The sequence below is a fragment of the Euprymna scolopes genome, chromosome 7 (genome assembly GCF_053919585.1).
Source record: "Euprymna scolopes isolate OS-2025 chromosome 7, ASM5391958v1, whole genome shotgun sequence".
Classification (NCBI taxonomy): Eukaryota; Metazoa; Mollusca; class Cephalopoda; order Sepiida; family Sepiolidae; genus Euprymna; species Euprymna scolopes.
This window is the reverse complement of record NC_136488.1, coordinates 163142613-163165555: the sequence shown is the minus strand read 5'-3', so window position 1 is coordinate 163165555 and position 22943 is coordinate 163142613. Positions and strand designations below refer to the sequence as shown.

The following is a 22943-nucleotide window of genomic DNA, read 5'->3' as shown; positions in this document are numbered from 1 at the left end:
AAACACGAAAAATATATCCAGTTTGGTAGAAAAGTAACTTATCTTGCCTTTGATAACATGTATTTGTTATATATTTGGTTTTTGACAACTTTTTCGAATTTATGTGTACAGTAATACAAACCCGTTTTTCGAGCTGAATAAATATGCTACATTGAATAAAAACACGAAAAATATATCCAGTTTGGTGGAAAAGTAACTTATCTTGCCTTTGATAACATTTATTTGGGTAATCTCCAAAAATACCGTTAGGGCTTACAACATGGCCGCCAGAAGAGTCAACAAAAAACTGCGAATAAAATATATAAAACTCGTAATTTCTGTTTTTAAAGTGGGTTGTCAATTTTCTTTATGAAATATACTTCCAAAATAAACTATTACAGTCGTTTAAAACATAATAGAAGTATTATTTTTTATTTTTTAAAAACAATGTTTACAAAATGTCTACGAACGTGCGTAGACATTTTGTAAACATTGTTTGGTTGCCATAACAACGTGACGGTAGTGAACGTGTGTGTGTGCGTGTGTGCGCGTGTGCTTGCTAGTACTACTATTAAGTTTGTCGGAGCGTTTGATTTCGTGTAGTTTAGTTTCGTATTTTTTTAATTTGTGAATAACAAGTTATTAAAAAATTAAACCCTTCCAAGATGGACAATAAATAAAGCCATAATATTTTATGGTAAAGGTAAGAGCGTAGAAACCATTGTTTTTTAGGAGATGTGATTATTGGATTAACCAATCAGAAATCGTCTGTGGCACACACATCTCTGTTTTTATAGATATATAGATAGAAGATATAGATAGATAGATATAGATAGATATATATATATGCGCATAAAAATATACAAAAAATACACATCAGTCTTTATTATAGAGTTGATGATTCGTGTTATTAAATTATTTTTTAAAATTTTACTCCAGGTCCAAACCTTTTCACAATGGAAGAAAAAGATGACATCCAAGAAAGATGTCACATGGCAATTGCTAAGGCATGTTCGGTAACTCCACTCAGGATAGAAAATGCCAAATTTCACGTTGAGGAAAATTATCTTCATTTTGTTGCAACGTTGGTTGGACTGCCTCCAGCATACAGTAAGTATAACAAAGAATTAGGCTCACAATCATTTCTGTGCTTTTGATGTACCCCTCCTCCTCTCTGTAAAATATTCACAAAAAAGACCCATCATGAACCCTATGTCTTTTCATTCTACTTTAATTGCATTCGAAAGTTCATAAACTATGAAATATCTTTTAAGACATTCTTTGTATATCATAAAAATAATAAGTCTCTTTACTTTTCTTTTACAAGAAAGTCACCACTTATCAAGACCCAAACGCCACTCAAGGATAATGGTAATGAGTGTACTGTGGTCACTGAGACTACAGTATAGTGATCGTTAGTGGTGGGAATTGGGTAGATTTTGATTATTTAAGAGTGGCGGAACATCAAGAACATGTTTATATTTGACTTGAAGACGACTATGGTGTAGTTAGATAGGAAGCAGGTCGGTGGAACAGAATTCCACATGCAGCCAGTTCTAAGAAAGAAGCTTTGTTTATGGAATTTAATTTTTAGATTCATGCATTGATAGAAAGTAAGGGAAATTATTGATAGTGGTTGTAACTCGACGAGTGGTCTATTATAAAATTTAGATTGAAGCCCAAACGAACACCTGTCATGAAAATAGCAGTAGAGCAGAAATAGGCTTGTAACCTCTGTTTTTGGCAAAAAGTGTTAGGTAAATGCCGGACAACTTCGGGTAGAAAGCATTTATTGAGTAATCTGTTTATCTGTCTGTCTATCGGTCTATCTAATTATCTGTCCAGTGGAGTAAATAACAGAGATTGAACGGTGGGAAACGATAAGTTGAGCGAGCATGCAGATGCAGAAAGAGTAAAAGGGTCATGTTGTGACATGTATCAAACTTGGTTAACTGATCAGTTTGCACTAGAGGTATCTGAATAGGGACCAGATGTGATGTGTTAGGGGTTCCGGTTTGAATAAGCTTAATTAAGTTTAGTGAGTTGATTTTGACACACTGAAGAAGATTAAACAGGTCTCCCCATAAGGGGACGACGGTCTCCAAATGGATGCAGAGCAATGCCACAAGTCCGAGATCGTTGATTTCACTCCAGGCTGCAAAAGCTGAGATGCCTGGGAGTGAAATAAACCAAGATATAAAAACGTACAGTGTCTTATGTCTGTCTTGAAGCGTTTCCTTTAAACAGAACCTGACTCCCCAGAACGTTGATGAATACTCCCGACAGCGGCCAAAAGAGAGAAGACTATGCAACAACAGGTATGTCATTATAAATGTACTGTGAGTTATATGTAATACACACATATGTCCACGAACGCTAGTTAAGTCACGGTGGTGGAATCGAGGCTGAAGCCTGGATGACAGTTTAGGACCTACCTGGTTGGCGACTCTCTTTTGAATCCTGTTAAGGAGTGAGAGACTAGCAGCAGATGTGCCAGCCCAAATGTGACAACAATACTCCATACATGGGTGAATGGTGGCCTTATAGAGGTACAGGATACTTTCAGGCATAAGTAGTTTTCTAGCATGGTAGAGAGAGCCCACCTTCCTCTCAGCAGCCTTGACAATGCTCTCAATGTATCTGTTCCAAATCATGTTCCCTGTGAACGTTAGACCGAGGAGTTTGAAAGAAGTACTTTCAGGTAATGTATTTTTAGCCATTGCTATTGGTGTTTGAGAAGGTTTCTTGTAATTATTGAAGGAAACAAATTTAGTCTTGGCAGTATTGAATGCGACCATCCATTTTTGTTCCCATTCCACTACAGATTAGGGGTGTTCTTCTAGTGTTTCTACCATTTCCTTAGATATGTGTTCATTTGTTTCTCCTCCTGTCTGTTATAGAGCGTGGTGTCATCAGCATATATACACATCTCAGAGATAATTTGTATCAGGGAGGTCATTTATGAATATCAGGAAGAAAAAAGGTTCAAGGATCGACCCCTGATGTACACCCGCATTTATATCATATTGTTTAGATGTACGACCGTCGAGGACAACCTGGAGTCTTCTCTTATTTAAGAAGGATTTAATTATGTTAAGTATTCGTCCAGTGATACCTTAGTATCTGATTTTCTTGAGAAGACCATTGTGCTACCTTGTCAAAGGCCTTATATATATCAATAACTGCCCTATCCTCCCCTACTTTGTCCAGTGTATGGTATATACATTCAGAGATTACAATTAGTATATCTGCTGTAGAACGAGCTTGCCTAAATCCATATTGTTTGTCGATCAAAAGTTTACCAACTGTAAGTTGATGGACTAGAGCTTGGTTAATTATGAACTCAAATATTTTGGCAAAGAGAAGTAAGAGGCTTATAGGGCGATAATTTAATGGGTCAGTTCTTCCGCCAGAATACAACTATATATATATATATATATATATATATATATATATATATATATATATATATATATATATATATATATAGAGAGAGAGAGAGAGAGAGAGAGAGAGAACGAGGGAGAGAGAGAGAAATGAAAAGGAACAAACCGAGTTATGTGTTCATCAACGTTTCGTCTTTATTTCGAGACTTCCTCTGGATGAATGAAATTAAGAAAACGAAAACACCAGTACAAATATTTGAAAATCTTTCATGTGCAAAGTGTGAAAGAAACAGAAAAAAACGTTGGAAATTCATGAAAAGTTGTTAAAGAGAGGGAGATTTTTAATAACGTCATATAGTCGTTAATATGTTTTTAAAAGATATGAACGCAGTTAATATTCTTTCTGGAAAAAATATGTCCGATAAAATTCAAATATAGGTGTGTAACAGCTATTAAATGAGTGTGTTTTTGTTATTGATTGAGATTATATGTATTTACAGTGTTCCTACTGTGTAAGAGGGTTAACCTGAGTCTACAATGAAATTTTATGTTCTTTTAATAAAAGTCTACTTATTAATGACGCTACATTACGCAAACCTGCATGTTGTTTAATTGTGCTTGCATTTGCGATAAGCGATGATTCAAGAAGTCTCCGGCGCGGTTTATTTGAAATAAATGTAACTATTTTTGCTTGTTTAAAGTCAAAGGTGCGATTATGCTGCAATGAATGAGAGAATAATGCACTTAGAGAATTTCTATATATGTAATAAATCCACACCCGCTCGTCGCTTACAGTGCTCAAACCATAAGTTTGTTTACAAACAAATTAATTGTGGGCTTCGCGTAATTGCTTAAATACGCGTCGGGTGAAAATATATATACAAAGTGCTCAACCCAAAGAGGGGGCTTTTTTATTTTTCATCCATATACAGTACTGTTTCGTTGTATCACAACTTATCAGTGCGGCTAGGCACACACCTTTCCTCAGCCGTGGATCGAACCTACAACCGTCGAGTTCTAACCTTCGGGCGACAAATCAGTGCCGTAAATATTTCTCCTCGAGTGTGTATTAAATCCAATATATATATATATATATATATATATATATATATATATATATTGGATTTAATACACACTCGAGGAGAAATATTTACGGCACTGATATATATATATATATATATATATATATATATATATATATATATATATATATACACAGTGATGATCATATTTATTGGCACGGTAAAATAAAAGTTAAATTTTGTCTAATAAATTCTAAAAAAGGGATTAAATTAAAGAAAATAACAAAGTATATTATGTATTTTTAACTGGCCTTTCCGATGCAGCAATCGGATTTTAGAAAAAATAAATAACAAAGGAACAACAAACATAATTGCAAAAAACCTTTGTGTGTGTGTGTGTGTGTGTGTGTGTGTGTGTGTGTGTGTGTGTGTGTGTGTGTGTGTGTTTGACATGAATAATGAATACCCTATTTTCATCATCATCAGATTTCATACTTAATGATGACTTATGGATGATCGTTATAGAAAAACTGTTTTTCCTGCATAATGTTATAATCAAATCATTTCAAGTCATTATAAAAACATTTCATTTCTTATTTGAAGCACAGTTCCAATTAGACTTTGAATGCATCGAATTGTCAAGAAACAACAAACTCGTGTATCATGTCAGCACGCAAGAAGACTGTGCCGAACAATGTCAAAAGGAATCTTCATTTGTGTGCAACGCGTTTGGATATTGCCCGGTAAAGAAACTGTGCTCTCTTAGCAAAAACACAATCGACGATGGCAAACATGTCCCGGATGCAACTTGCTGCAAACATTTTAAACGTAAGTAGAACGCTTCGAAATACGAAAAATCATTAGTGGAAAATAGTCATTCAAAATAGAAAGACCAAACTGTTGATTTAATCTTCACATGACTTCAATTGCGCGCCATTATCAAAACCGGCGTCGTTGTTTTACAAATAATAAATCCAATACAACGAGCAGGGGAGATTACTCTAAAACTTAACACAGGAAATAGAACTCTTTTTTTTTTATCTAAATATAAATGGAGACAATAAGACATAAATATAAGATTACATACTTAAGAAAGCATGCATAGGTGAACGAAAGTTTTGAAAAGCAACAAATATTATTTTGCAAAAACATTAAAACATAAATTATATTTGGAAATGCTGATATGTTGATTTACAACTGCTACCGCTGTTAATGAATGAATACATACACTTCAAGTTTTCGTTAATGAATGCAAAAGAAATAGGATTAGAAATAAATCTAGAGAAAACAGAATGTTTGTCTAGAGTTAAATCACAAATTTAACCTAAACATGACTATTCGTAGTAAACCCATAAAATAAGTCACCCAATTCATTTCCCCAGTGATCACGAGACGACATTGAAACAGAATCGAGCGCCTTTCCAAAAACACAGAACCATTCTAAAATCAAAAAAGTTAAATGTTAAAGTAAAAGTTTATTTAATGTGTGTCCTCCCACTAGTTTTATTTGGCCTTGATTGTATCACATGAACTAAACAACTAGCCAATTCCCATGCTTCCGTTCAGTCTTGAAAGACAAAGAATACCCTCTTAGGGGCAGTAGCGCATGTAATTGTGAGGCAAACGTTGTGCAATCACCAACCACACCTGTCCTGAATCGGCACTGTTTGAGTCCAGTTGCAAGAAGACCAGGACGACTAGAAACAATGCCGAGATAAGCGGAGAGCACATACAGCACCTGGAAGTCCCAAATAGTCACCCATTTTAGTACTGACCAGGTTCAACGTTGCTTAACTTCGGTGATCCAGCGGGAACCGGTATGTCAACGTGATTATGCCAATCGCGTTGGGGTGTTTCAAAATCACGTAAGGCGTTTCGTTACGAGACATCGCCTGATCGAAACAATTTTTTCCACCCTCCGTTAAACTAATTCCCTATCCCCTCTATTTGATAAAATCAAAAGTAAACCCCTTAAATATTTTTGGTCACGTCAAACGATCAACCACTGACCTGTCAAAGTTATGTTTTGAGGGTATAATAGAGGTCAAAAGATAAATATGTCACGTGGGTTTGCAATCCGCACTAAGCAGAAGACGCGACTCCTGATGATGTATGACGTAATCTAGAAGTGTATTTTTCAAAACTCTAGGAAGGAGAAACGCGTTTCGGACTAAATGAACATGTGGCGGCGAGAGACATTTTGTCTAAGAAAACAAAAGAAAACGGGGAAAAAACTTTTGTTAAAAAGAAAAAATGCCGACCCGGATTTTTCTTTTTTTTTCTTTCCAGTTATATTGTATTAATTACTAGAGTAAAGTTCGTCTCGTTACAATATCTCCTGCCAGAGCAGAAGGAAATAGTTTTTTTTTTTTTTCAAAAATTAAATTCCGTAGCTTGTGGAGGCTCTGTGCCGATGTTGTAAACATCCTTCTTGTCAATCCTCATTATATTACAACTACTACCTGCCTAAAAAAAGCTCAAATAGATTTGATCCACAATAGAGCAAGAACATCACAAAACTCAATATAACAACACGAGACACGGATATTTTATTCACGAAAAAAATATCTTTTTCCTTCTCTGATGATAGACATTTTACTATCCGAAATTAATAAGAAAAAAAAAAATCAAGTTTTAAAAAAATATTTGCACTTTAAAGTGGCTACAACACAGTTTTTCTATTTAGTCAAGATCAAAGTGTAGTATCTGTTCTTAAGATCTTCATTTCAATTTCTTGTTCTCTGTCAGTGGAGGAGAAATCCTTCACGACTGAGACATTTTTTATTTTTGTTCCTTTTCTCCACATTAAAAAACGACCCTGGTGTCTAACTCTGTCCCGTGGTGAGGCATTGTAAATAGGAACATTTAAAAAATATGTTAAACGAACAATTTATCGGTTAAATTCGACACATTGTTATCAAAACTTCCAACTCCAAAACCCGACACTTTTTCAAGTTCACTAGCACACGACTACGTACATAGCACGCCTTCTTCCAACTTATTCACCTGTCTTATTTGCATAGAAATGGCGACAGTCTGCATCGTTCACGTGACCATCAACTATAAAACCAACTAGGTGTCGCCATCTTAGCCATTCTTTCTTTTTTTTTTTTTTTTTTTTTTTTTCGTTACACGACCGACCCTTTGAAGCACGCGCACATGCTAGCCAAGTAAGTTACGATTTTCCATACAAAAAATCGGTAATTTTCGCTCTTCATCATTTCAGGTGTAAAAAGTCTGAAACACAAATGGTTGTCATTAGAAGAAGTATGGACTAAATTAAAGGATGCTGTGTATCAAAGAAAAATCATAATAGAAATGGCGGTAAGTAAAGTTAGTTGAAAAAATACTATATATAAAAAGAGGCATAACTTACTAAACAATAGATACGAACGATTGATTATATGCCAACATAAATACACATCACCCATATATTTATAGGTTAGATGGGATTTACCACCAGTCTCTCGCTAGACAGGGTCTAAAAAGAGTCCCAAACGTATTTTTTTTTTTACTTTGAGTCATATGCGTTACTAGCCAGGGTGTCCGGCGTTGCCCGCGTGTTTGGAGACGTGGTAGTAGACAGGCAGGCTCGAACAAGTATTGCGAAGGAGAAAAATAACGTGAAAAAAAAACATGACGTTTTTTTCCGTTACGTTCATCGCCAAACCGGAAGTGACAAAGGTTTAAATAAGGTTTTCAATGGAAAGAGGGGATGACTTTCGAAAATATCGGCGAAAAAAGTGACCCCCTCCTTGTAGAAAACTACCCAGTTGAGAGTGAAGGAATTAAAGTTTTTAGCCAATTTCTCGATATTTGTCGTCCGAAAGGTCGTGGTTTAAATCGATACCGGTTTCATAAAAATCCATGGCCTCTGTCGAAAGTATTAGGCATACATACATACATACATACATACATACAGGTAAGATTTATATTATAGACTAGCCTGGGTGGCCGGCGTTACCCGGGTGTTTGGAGGTGTGTGTTAAGCAAAAAAACAAGTTGTAGTAGGCAGGCAAGCTTAAACCCGTGACGCAAAGGCGGAAAAGAAAGTGGAGGTGTGTGTAAGGGTGTTGGTTGGGCAATAAAGTGAAAGTAGTAAGCAGGCTCAAACCCGTAATGCACCAGAGGAAAAAGAGGTGGAAAAAACCCAAACTATTTTACAGATATGCCTACCATGGTTGTGACGTCGCGGGCGGTCGAAATTACGCCTTTTATGTGATATTGTGGGCACGAGGGTTGAATGACTTGCAAAAAATGTCAGCAAAAAAAACAAAAAAAAAAACCCGACCCTCCCTGTAGAAAACTGCCGACTTCGTGGTGAAGGGATTAATGTTTTGGGCTAATTTTCCGATATTTGTTGTCCGAAGGGTTGAGTTTTAAAATGACAATGTCCTGACGATCCGTCGCCTCTGTCGAAAGTTTTTGCAAGACATACATACATACGTACGTACGTGCGTACGTACACACATACATACATACATACATACATACATACATACATACATACATACATGCATACATACATTAAAACAGACAGGTGAGATATATATTATAGATTAACGACTTTAAACAGCTAGTGAGTTGTTGCTTTGAAGTGAGATTTTTTTTTGTAGTTTTTTGAAGATATATTTTTTTCCTTCAGGAAATGTCAATCGTTGCCGTCAGTATTAGAAGTGATGTATTGAATGGCGCCAATCGAGAAATAGGATCACGTGAGTTGATGTTTTTCTTACTTGATTGTTCGTTCTTGTTATGTGTGAAAAATTGCCTTTTTACTTGAAATGAAAAAAAACCAGTATTTTACAATTTTATTGACGTTTTCATGCGCTAGTTAATCGTTGTACATAAAGCCTTAACTGATTTTCTTCTTGGCCTTCGGGACAAGATCAAAGTGTAGTATCTGTTCCGGCAGATGCTGCACTTAAGATAATTTGTACCAGTCAATGGAGGGGAAACCCTCTATACTGGGACAATTATTATTTTTGGTAACCAGAGTGACCCCTTTTAGGGGAGCTGGTTTTTACCTCACATTAAAAACGGCCTTGTGCCTAATTTGCTCAGTGGGGGAGCAAATAAATACCATCTGTTCTGGCAGATACTGCAAGCTATGACTAGCAAAGACCAGATGTGGGGGCAACCCCACATGCCTGACCTTTAACCAGCTCCCATTTCCCACCTCTCGGGAGCTGGTCCCCTTTTCCCCTTCCCCCTCCCTTCACTCCTCACATTAAAAATTGGCCTTGTGCCTAATTTGCTCGGTGGGGGAGCAAATAAATACCATCTGTTCTTCAGATGCTGCACTCCATTTTCTTGTTCTCTTTCGGTGGAGGAGAAATCCTTCACGACTGAGACAATTTTTATTTTTGTACCTTTTCTCCACGTTAAAAAACGACCCTGGTGTCTAACTCTGTTCCGTGGGGAGGCATAGTAAATAGGTACAATATATACATGTGATAGGATAAAAGAAATCAACGTTAATGAGAATTAAGCAATACTAAATCTATATATATAGTAGCGTTCGTGTGTGTGTGTGTGTGTGTGTGTGTGTCTAATTCTCCTACAACCCACACCTCTGGACCAATCATGATCAAACCTGGCATGATGATCGTCCCTACCCAGAGATGGTGCACACCTTTTATCAAGGTTAAGTCAAGGTAATTGATATGCTTATGATCGTTGTATGCTTCGATCTTCTTCATCAGTATTTCAACCTTAATATGCGATGTCTCTGTTCAGCCTCGAAAGAGAAAGGATACCCCCTATAGAGGCAGTTGCGCATGTAATTGTGAAGCAAGGCTTGTGCAGTCCCCAACCACACCTCTCCTGAATCGGCACTGTTTGAGTCCAGTAGCAAGGAAAAGTCCAGGACGACTGGAACACAATGCCGAGATAAGCGGAGAGCACATACACCACCTAGGAGTCCCAAATGGTCACCCTTTTAGTACTGACCAGGTTCAATGTTGCTTAACTTCAGTGATCCAGCGGGAACCGGTGTGGCAACGTGATTAGATTCCAACCTTAATAAGAACATATGTTAATCGTGAGATTACATAACTCAACTTAACAACGTAAGGATGAGCTAAAGTTTTATCTGGGCTTTACTTCTCCATATTGTATGACATATTGTTAATGTTATGCTATGAAAACATTGATAACTGAAAAAAAAAACTTACTCAGCTAACCAAACTGACATTATGTAAGGTGATTACTGTCATAAAAAGGCCTCAAAATCATACACCAAACTTGTAGAAGATTAAAATTCTGTTCAATTTCCAACCTTGACTGAACTTTTCATCGAGTTGATATAAGACATAAGACTTCATTTTCGACAATATAAACCACGTAGCACTTCTTTATAATGAGTGAAACTTAAGTCATAACCAAAAGTGCAACCTCTTCCTTAGCGTTTGACCTAGATATCTTCAAATTAAATTCACTCAACTTTCTAAGTTAGACCATGAGTAATAGTTTAACCAAGTTTGGTGACAAGTGGTCAAGTGATGTGGACACTAGGCCGTGTACAAATAAATATGCTAACAAACCCGACCAAATACATAAGTGAGTCATGAGACTATCTACTTTCGCTTGGAAATGTAAGCACTCAACAAAGTTTTATCATTCATATTTTATTAAGTATTCAGAAAGTTATGCCACAGAAATGCCAGTGATTAAAAAACTATTTAATCACGCTGAAACCTTTTATGGCGATTACTGTTATCAAATAGTGTCAGATTCATACATAAAAATTGAAAAAAGTCAATTGAAATTCTGTCAAAATTTTGACCTTCAAGGACTTCATTAGCTACAATATGGACCAAATAGTGAATATTTACAATGAACAGAACTGAAGTCATCATGACTTTGAACCTAAATATTCCAAAATTAAATCAGTTCTAATATGATGACAACTATTTTGAACAAGTTTGGTGACGATTGGTCAAGTGAAGTAGACACTAGGTTGTACACACACAAACTTAGTAACAAGCAAACTCAGTCAAAAACATAGCCTCCCTTGTGGTGTAGGTAATAATAAAAATATTCATTGTACTTGCAGACTCTCCCAATTTTTAGATGATCTTCTCATCCTATAAAACGTGTAATTTGAATAATGGATACCCTTATAACCTATGGAATTGATTATACTGAGTTCAAATCCTTTTTAATTTGTGATAATTTACTGAAATAATACTGTTTGCCCCCCCCTCTCCCTCCGGCTATGAATAAAATAGCCACTTGTGTTCGATTGTATACAATGAATCATTTCGACCAAGTTTGGTGACGATTGGTTAAGTGATGTGGATGCTAGGCTGTACACAAATAAACATACTGAAAAGGCATACATACTTGATTGAGGTAATGATTATTGAAAATACAGACATCATCAAATTCATGAAAAGGTAAAAATTCTGGTAAAACTATACAAACACCGTGACAGCGAATTAACCCTACCCCTAACCCTAACCCTAACCCCTAACCCTAACCCTAACCCTAACCCTAAACCTAACCCTAACCTTAACCCTAACCCTAACCCTAAACCCTAACCCTAACCCTAACCCTAACCCTAATCCTAACCCTAACCCTAACGCTGTCACGGTGTTTGTATAATAATACCAAATTCTTGTATCATAGAAAAGGTTGACTGAAAATAGTATTGATACATAGAAATAATTTGGCAATATACGGATATTTTTTTTTAATTTGATATGTATACATCATATCAATATTAGGAACAAAATATCCAAGGAAGTATACCCTCCCACGCAAGGGAGTTACGTAATTCTGATGCTCAAGCTAGGGAATATCGATAAGTTCATTATTGGAACTCTTTTTGAGATGAGTAATTAATTATTCTAGACATAAGGTTTAGTATATATTATTTATTTATTTGCAGATTATCCTCATCTTTTTTATAGTTGTTGTTTTCACGACGTTTCGGCCAACTATTCCTCTGGCCTTCATCAGGTTGTTAACTTCGACCGGATAGGAATGCTGAATCTTGAACTGATGTGACAGCAATACTCCATCCATGGATGTACCTGGTTTTTACATAGGTAGAGAATTGCATCAGCAGGTAGATATCTGCTGGATCGATAGAAGGATCCCATTATTTTTCCAGCGACCTTAGCAACGGATTTGATGTATGTATTCCATTTTAGATCAGGAGTAAAAGTCAAGCCCAGAAGCTTGTCAAAACATAGAGCCTCTCCAAAATGAGAGCCATTCATTTCAATTGATGCCAAATAGAGATCAGAACGTTTTGCAAAATAAAGCGAATACTGGCAAATGGAGGTTGTAGTCCGAAAATTGCCGCGAAGTTCGTTGGAGCAGACTGAAAAAAAGGTATTCACTAACGACACAAAACAGGATATAGAAAAAAAGTATTAATTATTAAAACAATAAAATTTACAAGTTTTGCAAAACTTATTGCTTTTGCGGCTTTAGAGAAAGTCCAGCTATAAATTTCTTTTACGTCCAAAGAATTAGACGGCTCTTGTAATGTTCGTATAGGCACAAAATTTTAGGAGAGGAATTTTCCTACCTGTTGCTTCATGGACGAGCTGTTGTTAAAAGAGGAAGAGACTATTGTTCTAAAAGCGAACCCGATAAACGGGGGTCTTTGATTGGTTAATTAGACAGATCCTATTTTTAGATTGTTAGTGTATTAAAGGGAGGTAAGTGGGAATCATAAACCCCCTTTTTTTTTATAACACATGATGGAAGTTTTGTTTGAAGTGAAGCTGATATGCACATCATTAGCCTCACTCTCATCCCAACCAATCTGATCCAGCGGCAGGACAGGGTCAAGACAGTTGAACACCAAGGGGATTCGAGGGCTGCCAGAAATATCGATGTCCTCCTACACACAGCGCCTAATATTCCCAAATGGTTACCCATCTGGTACTGATTAGGCTCAACGTTGCTTAACTTTGGTGATCTAACGATAACTGGTGTGTCAACGTGATTATGCCGTATATATCCCTTGTTGTATTAAAATTCTAGCAAACTAATGGTTCAATCCTGATTTTCCTGAACCAACAAGAACCTTTGGTATATTTTTTAGCATCCTTTGCTATCTAAAGTGGATTTCCTACGCTGAAATCAATCCGAGAAGAGAAAAATAGTGAATCTGCATTAGTTTGAACCGTATCCGATCTGACTCAAATCTCGGTCTTATGTCTGACTTCGCCTTGTAAGAAGTTGAACCGTATAACATGTAAACAATTATGTTGATTTATTTCAAAGCTGTTTTTTTTTTCAGCAAGTTGGCAGAAAGATTTCAGCCGCCTCAAAAACCACATACTCGAGGGTCATGACAAACTTGTTCTACCCGGATTGTCCGTTGATGATTGTGCCTCGGCTTGTTATGATGAAGAGAATTTCTACTGCCTTTCCTTCGACTTTTGTTATTCCAATGGAGAGTGTCGTCTGAGCCAGGAAACTTCTGTTATGAACCCGCAATACTTGAAAGAATCCTCCACATGTGATGTTTACACACGTATGTTTAAACGATTTCATTCAGTTTGGTGAACAAGTGAAACAAATGGATAAAACTAGTAACGCACTTGAGCCAGGGTCTTAAAGAATCGAGTTCAGCATTACACTATATATGACGTCACTCAAATGCTTGTCTTTTAAATGCGAATAAAAAATGCACTTAAAACTAACTTTTCTTTATATTAAAAAAACAAACAAAAACAATTACTTTTGACGATTAAAAATATATAAATACACTTGCTCTATCTACCTAGGTATGTATGTATGTATGTATGTATGCATTAAGCTGGTCTGCAGTTTAATTTGTTGCTGGCTATCTTGCTCTTGCTTGTTGCTGGATCTCAACATTTTGAACCGAGAGAGAGATAGCTGTCGTACAAATCTAAGACTCTTTAACATCATATTTGTATAGATACTCCCTCGGACATTTGGGCTCATGGATTTTAAATGTCTGAGGGAGTGGCACTCGTCTGACAAGACGTTGCAATCATCATGTATGTATGTATGTATGTATCATCGGCGTCGTCATGAACGTTGAGGATTTGTGCCGTTATGAACGCGTTTTCATTTTAAAAACTGTACAACCGGCGAAGCGAACGTCTCTCTATTCTATCTTCTGTGTATTTGGAATTGTTTTACTCTTTTATTCATGTTGAATTCACCTATTCGTAACAACCATCATCATCGTCATGCTAAATGCTCCTTCATATATATTCTACATGTACGTGTATGTGTACGTGTGTGTGTGCATATGTATGTACATGCGTGTATGTATATAGTCAGGTCATGTCATATGCTACTAGTACCATATAACCCAGTACTACCTGCCTCATGGTCGGTTCACCGGCGACTAAATTGGTTCCCCTACCAGTCTTGTTTGGTGAGGAGGGCGGCTAGTCTCCCTGAAGGATTAAAAACAAGGCCTTCCAAAGGGCAAATGAACCGTTTTCGGGGTCAATGGCCAACTAGCACAGTGTATATTTGTGCGTATGTATATATTTGTTAGGTGGAGAGGGCTCCCGTAAGCCGTGTCGAAGGCAACCTTTCTAGGAGAAGCAAATCTCTGATTTAAAAAAAAACATAAAGCGGGAGACCAATACTCGCATTAAGCTGGTCTGCAGTTTAATTTGTTGCTGGCTATCTTGCTCTTGCTTGTTGCTGGATCTCAACCTTGTGAACCGAGAGAGGGACTTAGCTGTCGTACAAAGCTAAGACTCTGTAACATCATCTTTGTATAGATACTCCCTCAGGCATTTGGGCTCATGGACTTTAAGTTTCTGAGGGAGTGGCATTCGTCTGACAAGACGTTGCAATCGTCATATATATATATATATATATATATATATATATATATATATAAAGCACTTTGTGTGTGAGTCTGTATGTATGTGTCTTTATATGTGTGAGAGTTCATTCCTATGGACTCCCAAACAGCTGGGCCGATTTTTTAAAATTTCACAGAAATGCAGTTTATGTATGTGTGGGTGTTCTTAGATTGTTTTTTTCTCTGAATGCTTCTGATATATATATATATATATATATATATATATATATATATATATATATATATATATGTTTAGAAGTCAATAAAGATAGAAAATGGAGGTATAAAAATGATATAGTAATATATAAAGATTTATTCATTCATTTAATAAGAGTATACATCAATTAGGGGTGTTTGGTAAGTGAGAACTCTTTATACCATGGCATTTCGAAGTCTCATCCTTCTCATCAAAAGAGTAGAGAAAATGCTAGCTAACATGATAGGGATGCGACGTCTAACGATGGTTACATTAGGAACAAAATAAATGATTGAGGCTGTTTGGGGAAAGTATATTGATCCCTGTGATATAGAAGGAGTGTAGTTCGTATAATATAATGTAGGTAGGTATTGACCATGTCTGTCATAGTGGGTTTCATGTATGTGTGTTTAAACTTTCGGGGAGAATATAGGGTAAGTTACTTGAAATAAGTTGCTTATTTAAGCATGTGTAGATGTGTTGTTGCTATCGAGGCGGTTTACATGAGATAGGGGGTTTATGCATTATCGGTATTTTTTTTAGAAGGGGTATCTGAAATTATAACAGTACTTTTTTTTATTTTTTTTATTCAATTTTTACCCCAAACAAGGCACAGTGCCACTTTGAAGTAGGGGGCTACTATCAGGGACTTAATTAGCGGGGTCATTATGAAGGGAGAAGAGTAGAAAGATGTTTGTTAACATTACACTTGAACTTCTGCATATCATTGCAGTTGGGAAAGCAGAATCCCGGAAGGGAGTTCCAAAGACCTGCAGTTCTGGGGAAGAAACTATTGGAGTAAAAGGCTTTCTTGCACCTAAGGATCTCTACTGTAAAGGGATGAGACTTAGTAGCTTGTCGGGTTTGTCGGGGGTAGTGACGTCGGGGAGGTACAAGTGTTTGCAGTTCGTCAGAGCATTCACCGTTAAAGTATTTGTAGAACAGGCAGAGGGATGCAACATCTCGTCGATGGGACAGAGGCTGAAGCCTAGATGACAGTTCAGGACCTATCAGGTTGGCGACTCTCTTTTGAACCCTGTCCAGGAGCGAGAGACAAGCAGCAGATGCACCAGCCCAGATGTGACAACAGTACTCCATACATGGGCGAATGGTTGCCTTATAGAGGTATAGGATACTGTCAGGCGTAAGTAGTTTTCTCGCACGGTAGAGGGAGCCAACCTTCCTTGCAGCAGCCTTGGCAATGCTCTCAATGTATCTATTCCAGTTCATATTCCCTGTAAACGTTAGGCCGAGGAGTTTAAAAGAAGTACTTTCAGGTAATGTGTTCTTGGCCATTGCTATTGGTGGTAGAGAAGGTTTCTTGTAGTTATTGAAGGAAACAAGCTTAGTCTTAGAAGCATTGAATGAGACCAACCATTTTTGTCCCCATTCCACTACGGATTGGAGGTCATCCTCTAGTGTTTCTGCCATTTCCTTGGATATGTGTTCATTTCAATTCAAAGAAATATAAGTTATTAGGAGTAATAGTAAGATAATTAATGCGAGGTGATGAATTATGTGCAGTTGTACAAAACATTTAATTGAATAAGATAGAGGATAAGAAGATGGTAAAATAAGTTGCAAAAATATAAGAATTATAGAATAATAAAAGATAATAATAGATATGCAGTTATTAAATATAGGAGAATAAAAAAAAATGAAAAATAAGGGAATAAAGTGGATATAAAAAAACAAAAATATAAGGATATAAAAAGTCAAGTGACAGAAAGAAAGAAGTAAAAAGAAATAAAAAGAAATAAAATAATATAAAATAAAATGAAAATTCGATAAATGAAAAAATATTCAGTGGGAAAAATTTCTTTAGGGCCAGGGGTGGAGGTGTAATGCTAAGTCCTTAATCAGGTCCTTGCACAATGTGCCAAATAATTGTTTCAGTCTTTTAGCGTTAAATTAGACATACATCAAATCGTGTTTAATTCTTAGTTGTGCATAAATAGTAAAATCAAGGCACGACTTATTTAAACAAATAAAAGTGTTTTATTTTTTTTTACAAATATTTCTAACGAAAAAAAAAACGAAAAAAAATGTTTCCGTTTTTAAAGAGTTCATTGTGCACATAAATAATTATGTATCTATTTACTATCTGCTTTAAGAGAGAATATTTAAAAAAATAATTTATCTTTGTAAATACTTTTTTATTTAAATCTGAAAACATATTTGCAAAATAATAACCTCTCGACTGAAACTTGTGAGTAAATTAATTTTATTGTCTATTTTAATAATACCACAACAGATTTTTACAATATTTTGCACTGATAAACCCAAGTCGAAGTTGCTTTAATATCCAAACAGTAGCAAGAGCAAATAATCGTACAATTTTAGTAAAATGTCTTATGTACGACCAAAATCCGGCACGACTAAATGTCTGATTCGGCTCCTGCTGATTCAAGCAACTTTACACTTTGTTTCTATCTGACAAACAGCAGGAGCAGTCAGTCGTTTTTCAGAGAACCTAATGTTGGTTTTATAGCCGGGCCCTTCTGCTTCTGCGGAAATAAAACTTTGCAAGTCTATTTGTGAGGTTAGGTTGTATAAGGGTATTAGATTTGGTCAAAATATGACTGTTCCTTTCATCGGAATTTTTTGCTCATAAATTTTTAGTACCTATTCAGAGCATTCTGATACAAACTATGTGTGTGAAATTTGAAAAAGAAAAAAATTGGCTCAGCCGTTTTGGAGTCTATAGGGAACGAAATCACACCGATACACACACAAACGACGTCTTTTTTTTTTTTTTTAATATATAAGCAAATATATCTAACATGTCTAATTAATAAAGCTGCATTTTAAAGATATTCTTTTATATTTCACAGTGAACTATTTAACGTGGTTCAATAAATACCCTGGTCAAACAATTCTACCTAAATTGGATGTCGCTTACCAAAAGGTTGGTACACCAGATCAATGTGCAGCCCTTTGTTTTAATTATGCTGAATTGGAATGTAAATCATTCGATTACTGTGAACTGATCCAGACGTGTGTGATTGGTCGCACGCATATTCTAGATGTTCCAAAATCACAGATCAACAACGAACCGATGTGTTCGCATTATTCAAGTAAGTACCATGTTCCCAGTTATTTAATTTAGTTTTATTTGATTTGAAAACAGTTTTTATGCTATTCAAATACTTCTCCCAGCATAAGCGTATTAAACTTATTAAGATTTGTTTTGTCCTATCATAGCAGATTAAAAATCTTGAGCACACAAGCAGATGTCAGCATGTATCGCGGAGAGTATAGAGGTCGTCTGCCTCTTTTAATTTAATTGTATTTTATTTGAACTCATTTCTTATACTATTGAAATATTTTTTTCCAGGACAGGAGTATCTAAACACTAATTTACTTATCCGACGTTCAGTTTCACAAAAAATATAAACAAAAAAAAAAAAACATCATATCCGCAAACATAAATCAATGAGAATTATCTCCCTTTATAGTCGCTCTTTATCAGTTAAAAATCATTAAAACCATTTCCATTCCAAACATTTTCAAAACAAAAAAAGGTCATGGTTGTCTGTTTATGGTTTAAAATTTGCTATTTTATTTTATAATTAAAAAAAAGTCATGTCGAGAGGAGACTGTAAGTTCTTTTTTATTATAGTTTCTTTTCAAAATTTTAAAGAAATGTGCAAGTTATTGATATCTGTTCCTTTATAATTTATATAAAAAAATTATTCAGAAAAAAAACAAAACAATGTGTTGTGTGTTGAATTTTTATTGAAAAAAATCTAATTTTTAAAAAAATTATTTCTTCTTAACTATTAAAAGTTAAAAAGAATATACAAAAATGTGTTAAATTCGTCGTTATTCGTTTTATTTTATTTTTTTTTTTTTATTCATTTTATTTATAATGCGTTTTAAAAATTTTCAACCACCGTGGAATTTCCACGGATTCTGCTAGTTAAACTTATTATAATTTGTTTTGTTCTATCATAACAGATAAAACATCTTTACCATGCAAACAGATATCTGCACGCGTCGCACAGAGTATAGGGGACGTCAGCCTGTCTCTTTCTTTTTATTTATTTGCATTTTATTTCAGATCATTTCTAATACGATTCGAATATTTTCCCAGTATAGAAGTATTAACACTATAATATTTTGTTTTGTCCTATCATAATGGATTATCATTCTTAACCACGCAAACAGATTTCCACATGTATAACACATACTGTAGAGGTCGCCCTACCTGTCTCTTTCTCTTACTTTGTATCAGCAGTTGTCATAGTTGTCACATACAGGTGAACAGGGTAACAGCAGCACAGATTTCAGTTTTTATAGTCGCTCTTTATCAGTTAAAAATCATTAAAACCATTTCCGTTCCAAACATTTTCAAAAAAAAAAAGTATTTATCATTTTTAGAGTATATTTCATTATAGTAGTAGTATAACCTTTCTAGTTTAGTTAACCCATTCTCCCCACAAAGTGGAAGGAAACCATCGGAAAATAAATCACATCTGCTATATTCCACGTTTAAAACCAAAGAAAGCTATATGTCTGTCACGTATCGTATCTATCAACTTTCTTTCTGAAGTTAAAAGATGAGGATTAGTTATATGTATTATGATTCATCGGACTACTGTTCTCATCTTGAGTGTAATTTACACAACGTTTCGGTTAATGTAACCTGCGACCTTCTTCAGAATTCTGAATGGAACTCTTTTTTTACTTCATAGAGGTACTTAGGTCCTCTATTCAGCCATGGCTGACGGAACGAGAGCATGCTAAACTTAAAGAAAGTCGGAGATAACATTGTGAAAATGACACTGAAGATGAGAACAGTAGTCTGATGAATCCAAATAATACGAATATCGATTTTCTGTTGGTTAAATAAGTAATTTATTTCAATTTAATGTAAAACGCACCTAGAGAAGAATTTGAAATACAGAAGTAGAAAATTTCTTCTTTAAATTCAATTCACAAAACAAGATGTTGCAATAGCAGAATAATTTCGTTCTCTAATTGTAAATAATATTTTGCTGTATAGCAAAGTTAGTGTTTTCCTTGAATTGAATCACATCTGCATATGTCTGCGCTCCAGACAACGTAGGGAAATGATTCAACACGACGCATATAGTCGATTGAAAGTAAGATAAATAAACAATGTGGAGAGGTTGAGAGAGCAAACGCAATAGTCAGTTTCTATTGTGTGTGTGTGTGTTGATTGGGTGCTAACAAAAGAGCAGTCTTAGGATTTCCGGTCGAAATTAAATATATTAAGGTGTGAGAGCTCAACAGAACGCAAATGGAATTAGATGGAAGAAATTAGAATAAAAGTCAGACGAAAACAGATAGGGTTGAGTAAAGCAAAAGAAAATTATTATTTTTAATTCATTAAAATATCCTTAAATATCAGATGCAAAAATAAAACAGCGAAATCTTTTAAAAATCAACGATGACGAAATATAATATGATAATTCTATTCAACATTAATTAAACGTTTGAACGATTAATTTTCGAATATATTTATAACAATAAATGATACTAACCAATAGAATAAGCCTTCAAGTAGAGGAATGGTAGAAATGGCATTGCATTATATGGAAGCATAAAATATTAAAATGGGCATTCCTTAGTTTGGGCTGCATGCTGAGAGTGTTAAAAGGGATACTGGAATGAGGAGAGCCATATTCAGTTTGACTTCAGAATAGATGAAAGTGATGATAAATATTAAATTATATTTTTTTGCATTTGGACGAGTTTATGATTCAACGTGGGAACAATTGTTACATACAAAATATTTTGGTCAATGTTGAAACTTTCGAATCCTCATCGACACTGTTGTATACTTTGAAAGGTGTACAATTAACAAGATTGTGATTCAGGTAGAAAAAGAAATGACCAACGTGATACTATAACGTAAGAATGAAAGGTTTATGTTTATATATGGTACAGTAAAGTTTTATATGCCTGTAAACATGTATATTATATACGCGTAGTGTGTCGTCGTAGTGGTATGTATATATACAATTATTCATTTATAAACCCATCAACATGGTGTATTTTCATGTAAGTATAATATCGATTCATTGTCATAGGTGTATACAACGTATAAATGTGTCAACATATAAATGCAGTGTGTGTCTGCAGGGGGGTGTTTGCGGGTGTTTAATCCAAAGGACAGTTCACATGAACATCAATGAACAGTTTTATAAAATGAAACGCACAAAAAATTGGACATAGTTTGTGTTGAACACTGGTTCTGTTGGTCACCCCGACTGACACTTGACTTGAAACTCTGTAATAAAGATACTTCCAACTTTCAATACATCATACAGTTAAACACACGACAATTTCTTATTAAACTTTAAATATCTTTTACTTCACTTCCATATCCCCGTCGCAATGCTAGGTTGTTTTTCTCGAAGAATCCAATCAATACGCTGCCGTTTATTGCATCATTAGATCGTCCGCCCGTCTCTGCTTCCTGAATTGACTGAATATCCTTAATTTTTATCTAGCTAATATAATTGTTGCAATATTTTGGACTTCTAATGGGGTAGTTATTTAAATGCTGCCCACATCAGCATTATGTGGCACAAGGCCGGAAAGTGGGAACCCCGCAGGATCCCCTAAAGAAGGGGCACTCCTGCAATTTTAAAAATTGCCTGAGTAATCCCGTCGGCATTCCCCGGTCGGGGCGCCTCAGGCAGCAAGCAATAAACTTGCCCCACCGGAAAGCCCGGTGGCAAGGCCTGGGAGGGTGGACCTCCTAGGTATTACCCAGGCGGCGTACCTCAGTCCAACAGGTGCTGGGCCAGTTCCTGACCCCTCACCTGTTGGGCTGAGTGTCAAGTGACGAATCCTTGACGTGTACTACTCTGTCTCCCTGCAGCCGAAGCCGCTAGGAAACATCCCATCAACATGGACTTTTAATGGGGTATGATCCCACACAATCGGACGATTCTATTTATAAACGATGCTGCTAGGAACTGACGAATCGAATTAATTCACGTTCTGCTACCAACCAATCAGAAACCAGAATTGCTTCATAAATATTAAACCTTTTCTGGAGCAATTTCACATGTTTTTTTTCCATCTCGACACGGTAAGAATATTTTGCTCTGAGGAACTGTCTACTGCAAACAAGTCACCTCTCAGGACTTGTGTGTAACAACGAACCATCGGAAACTGTCCTGTCTACTGCAAACCAGTCACCTCTCAAGACTTGTTTAGAACAACGAACCATCGGAAACTGTCCTGTCTACTGCAAATCAGTCACCTCTCAAGACTTGTTTAGAACAACGAACCATCGGAAACGTTTCCGAAACTAAAAATAGCTTACACTTCTAGAATAATCAACCTGTTATTTGTTACCTGAAACTAACCTCTTTCTATTGCGCCATTGCCCTAAATTAGTCCATGAGTTATTATTATCATTATTATTGTTTATTGCTTTAATTTCCATTATTTGTTTTAAATATTTAATTCGTTTCTATTATTATTGCTACAGACATTCCATAAGCTTTTAAATATTTCATTTGTATATATTTAGTTTAGCTATGTAAACTGCACAG

The 22943-nt window shown here is 35.7% G+C and overlaps 1 protein-coding gene across 1 annotated transcript in view; it reads left to right on the top strand.

The window, feature by feature from the left end:
• The window catches only part of LOC145280253 (uncharacterized), an 85025-nt gene that overhangs the window by 56613 nt on the left and 5469 nt on the right, over positions 1 to 22943 (top strand). Inside the window, exons 12-17 of the mRNA XM_080132027.1 lie at positions 919 to 1089; positions 4991 to 5215; positions 7614 to 7711; positions 9033 to 9102; positions 13650 to 13886; positions 18240 to 18482. Coding sequence (XP_079988153.1) covers positions 919 to 1089; positions 4991 to 5215; positions 7614 to 7711; positions 9033 to 9102; positions 13650 to 13886; positions 18240 to 18482 — 1044 coding nt within the window. The remainder of the gene's footprint in view (positions 1 to 918; positions 1090 to 4990; positions 5216 to 7613; positions 7712 to 9032; positions 9103 to 13649; positions 13887 to 18239; positions 18483 to 22943) is intronic.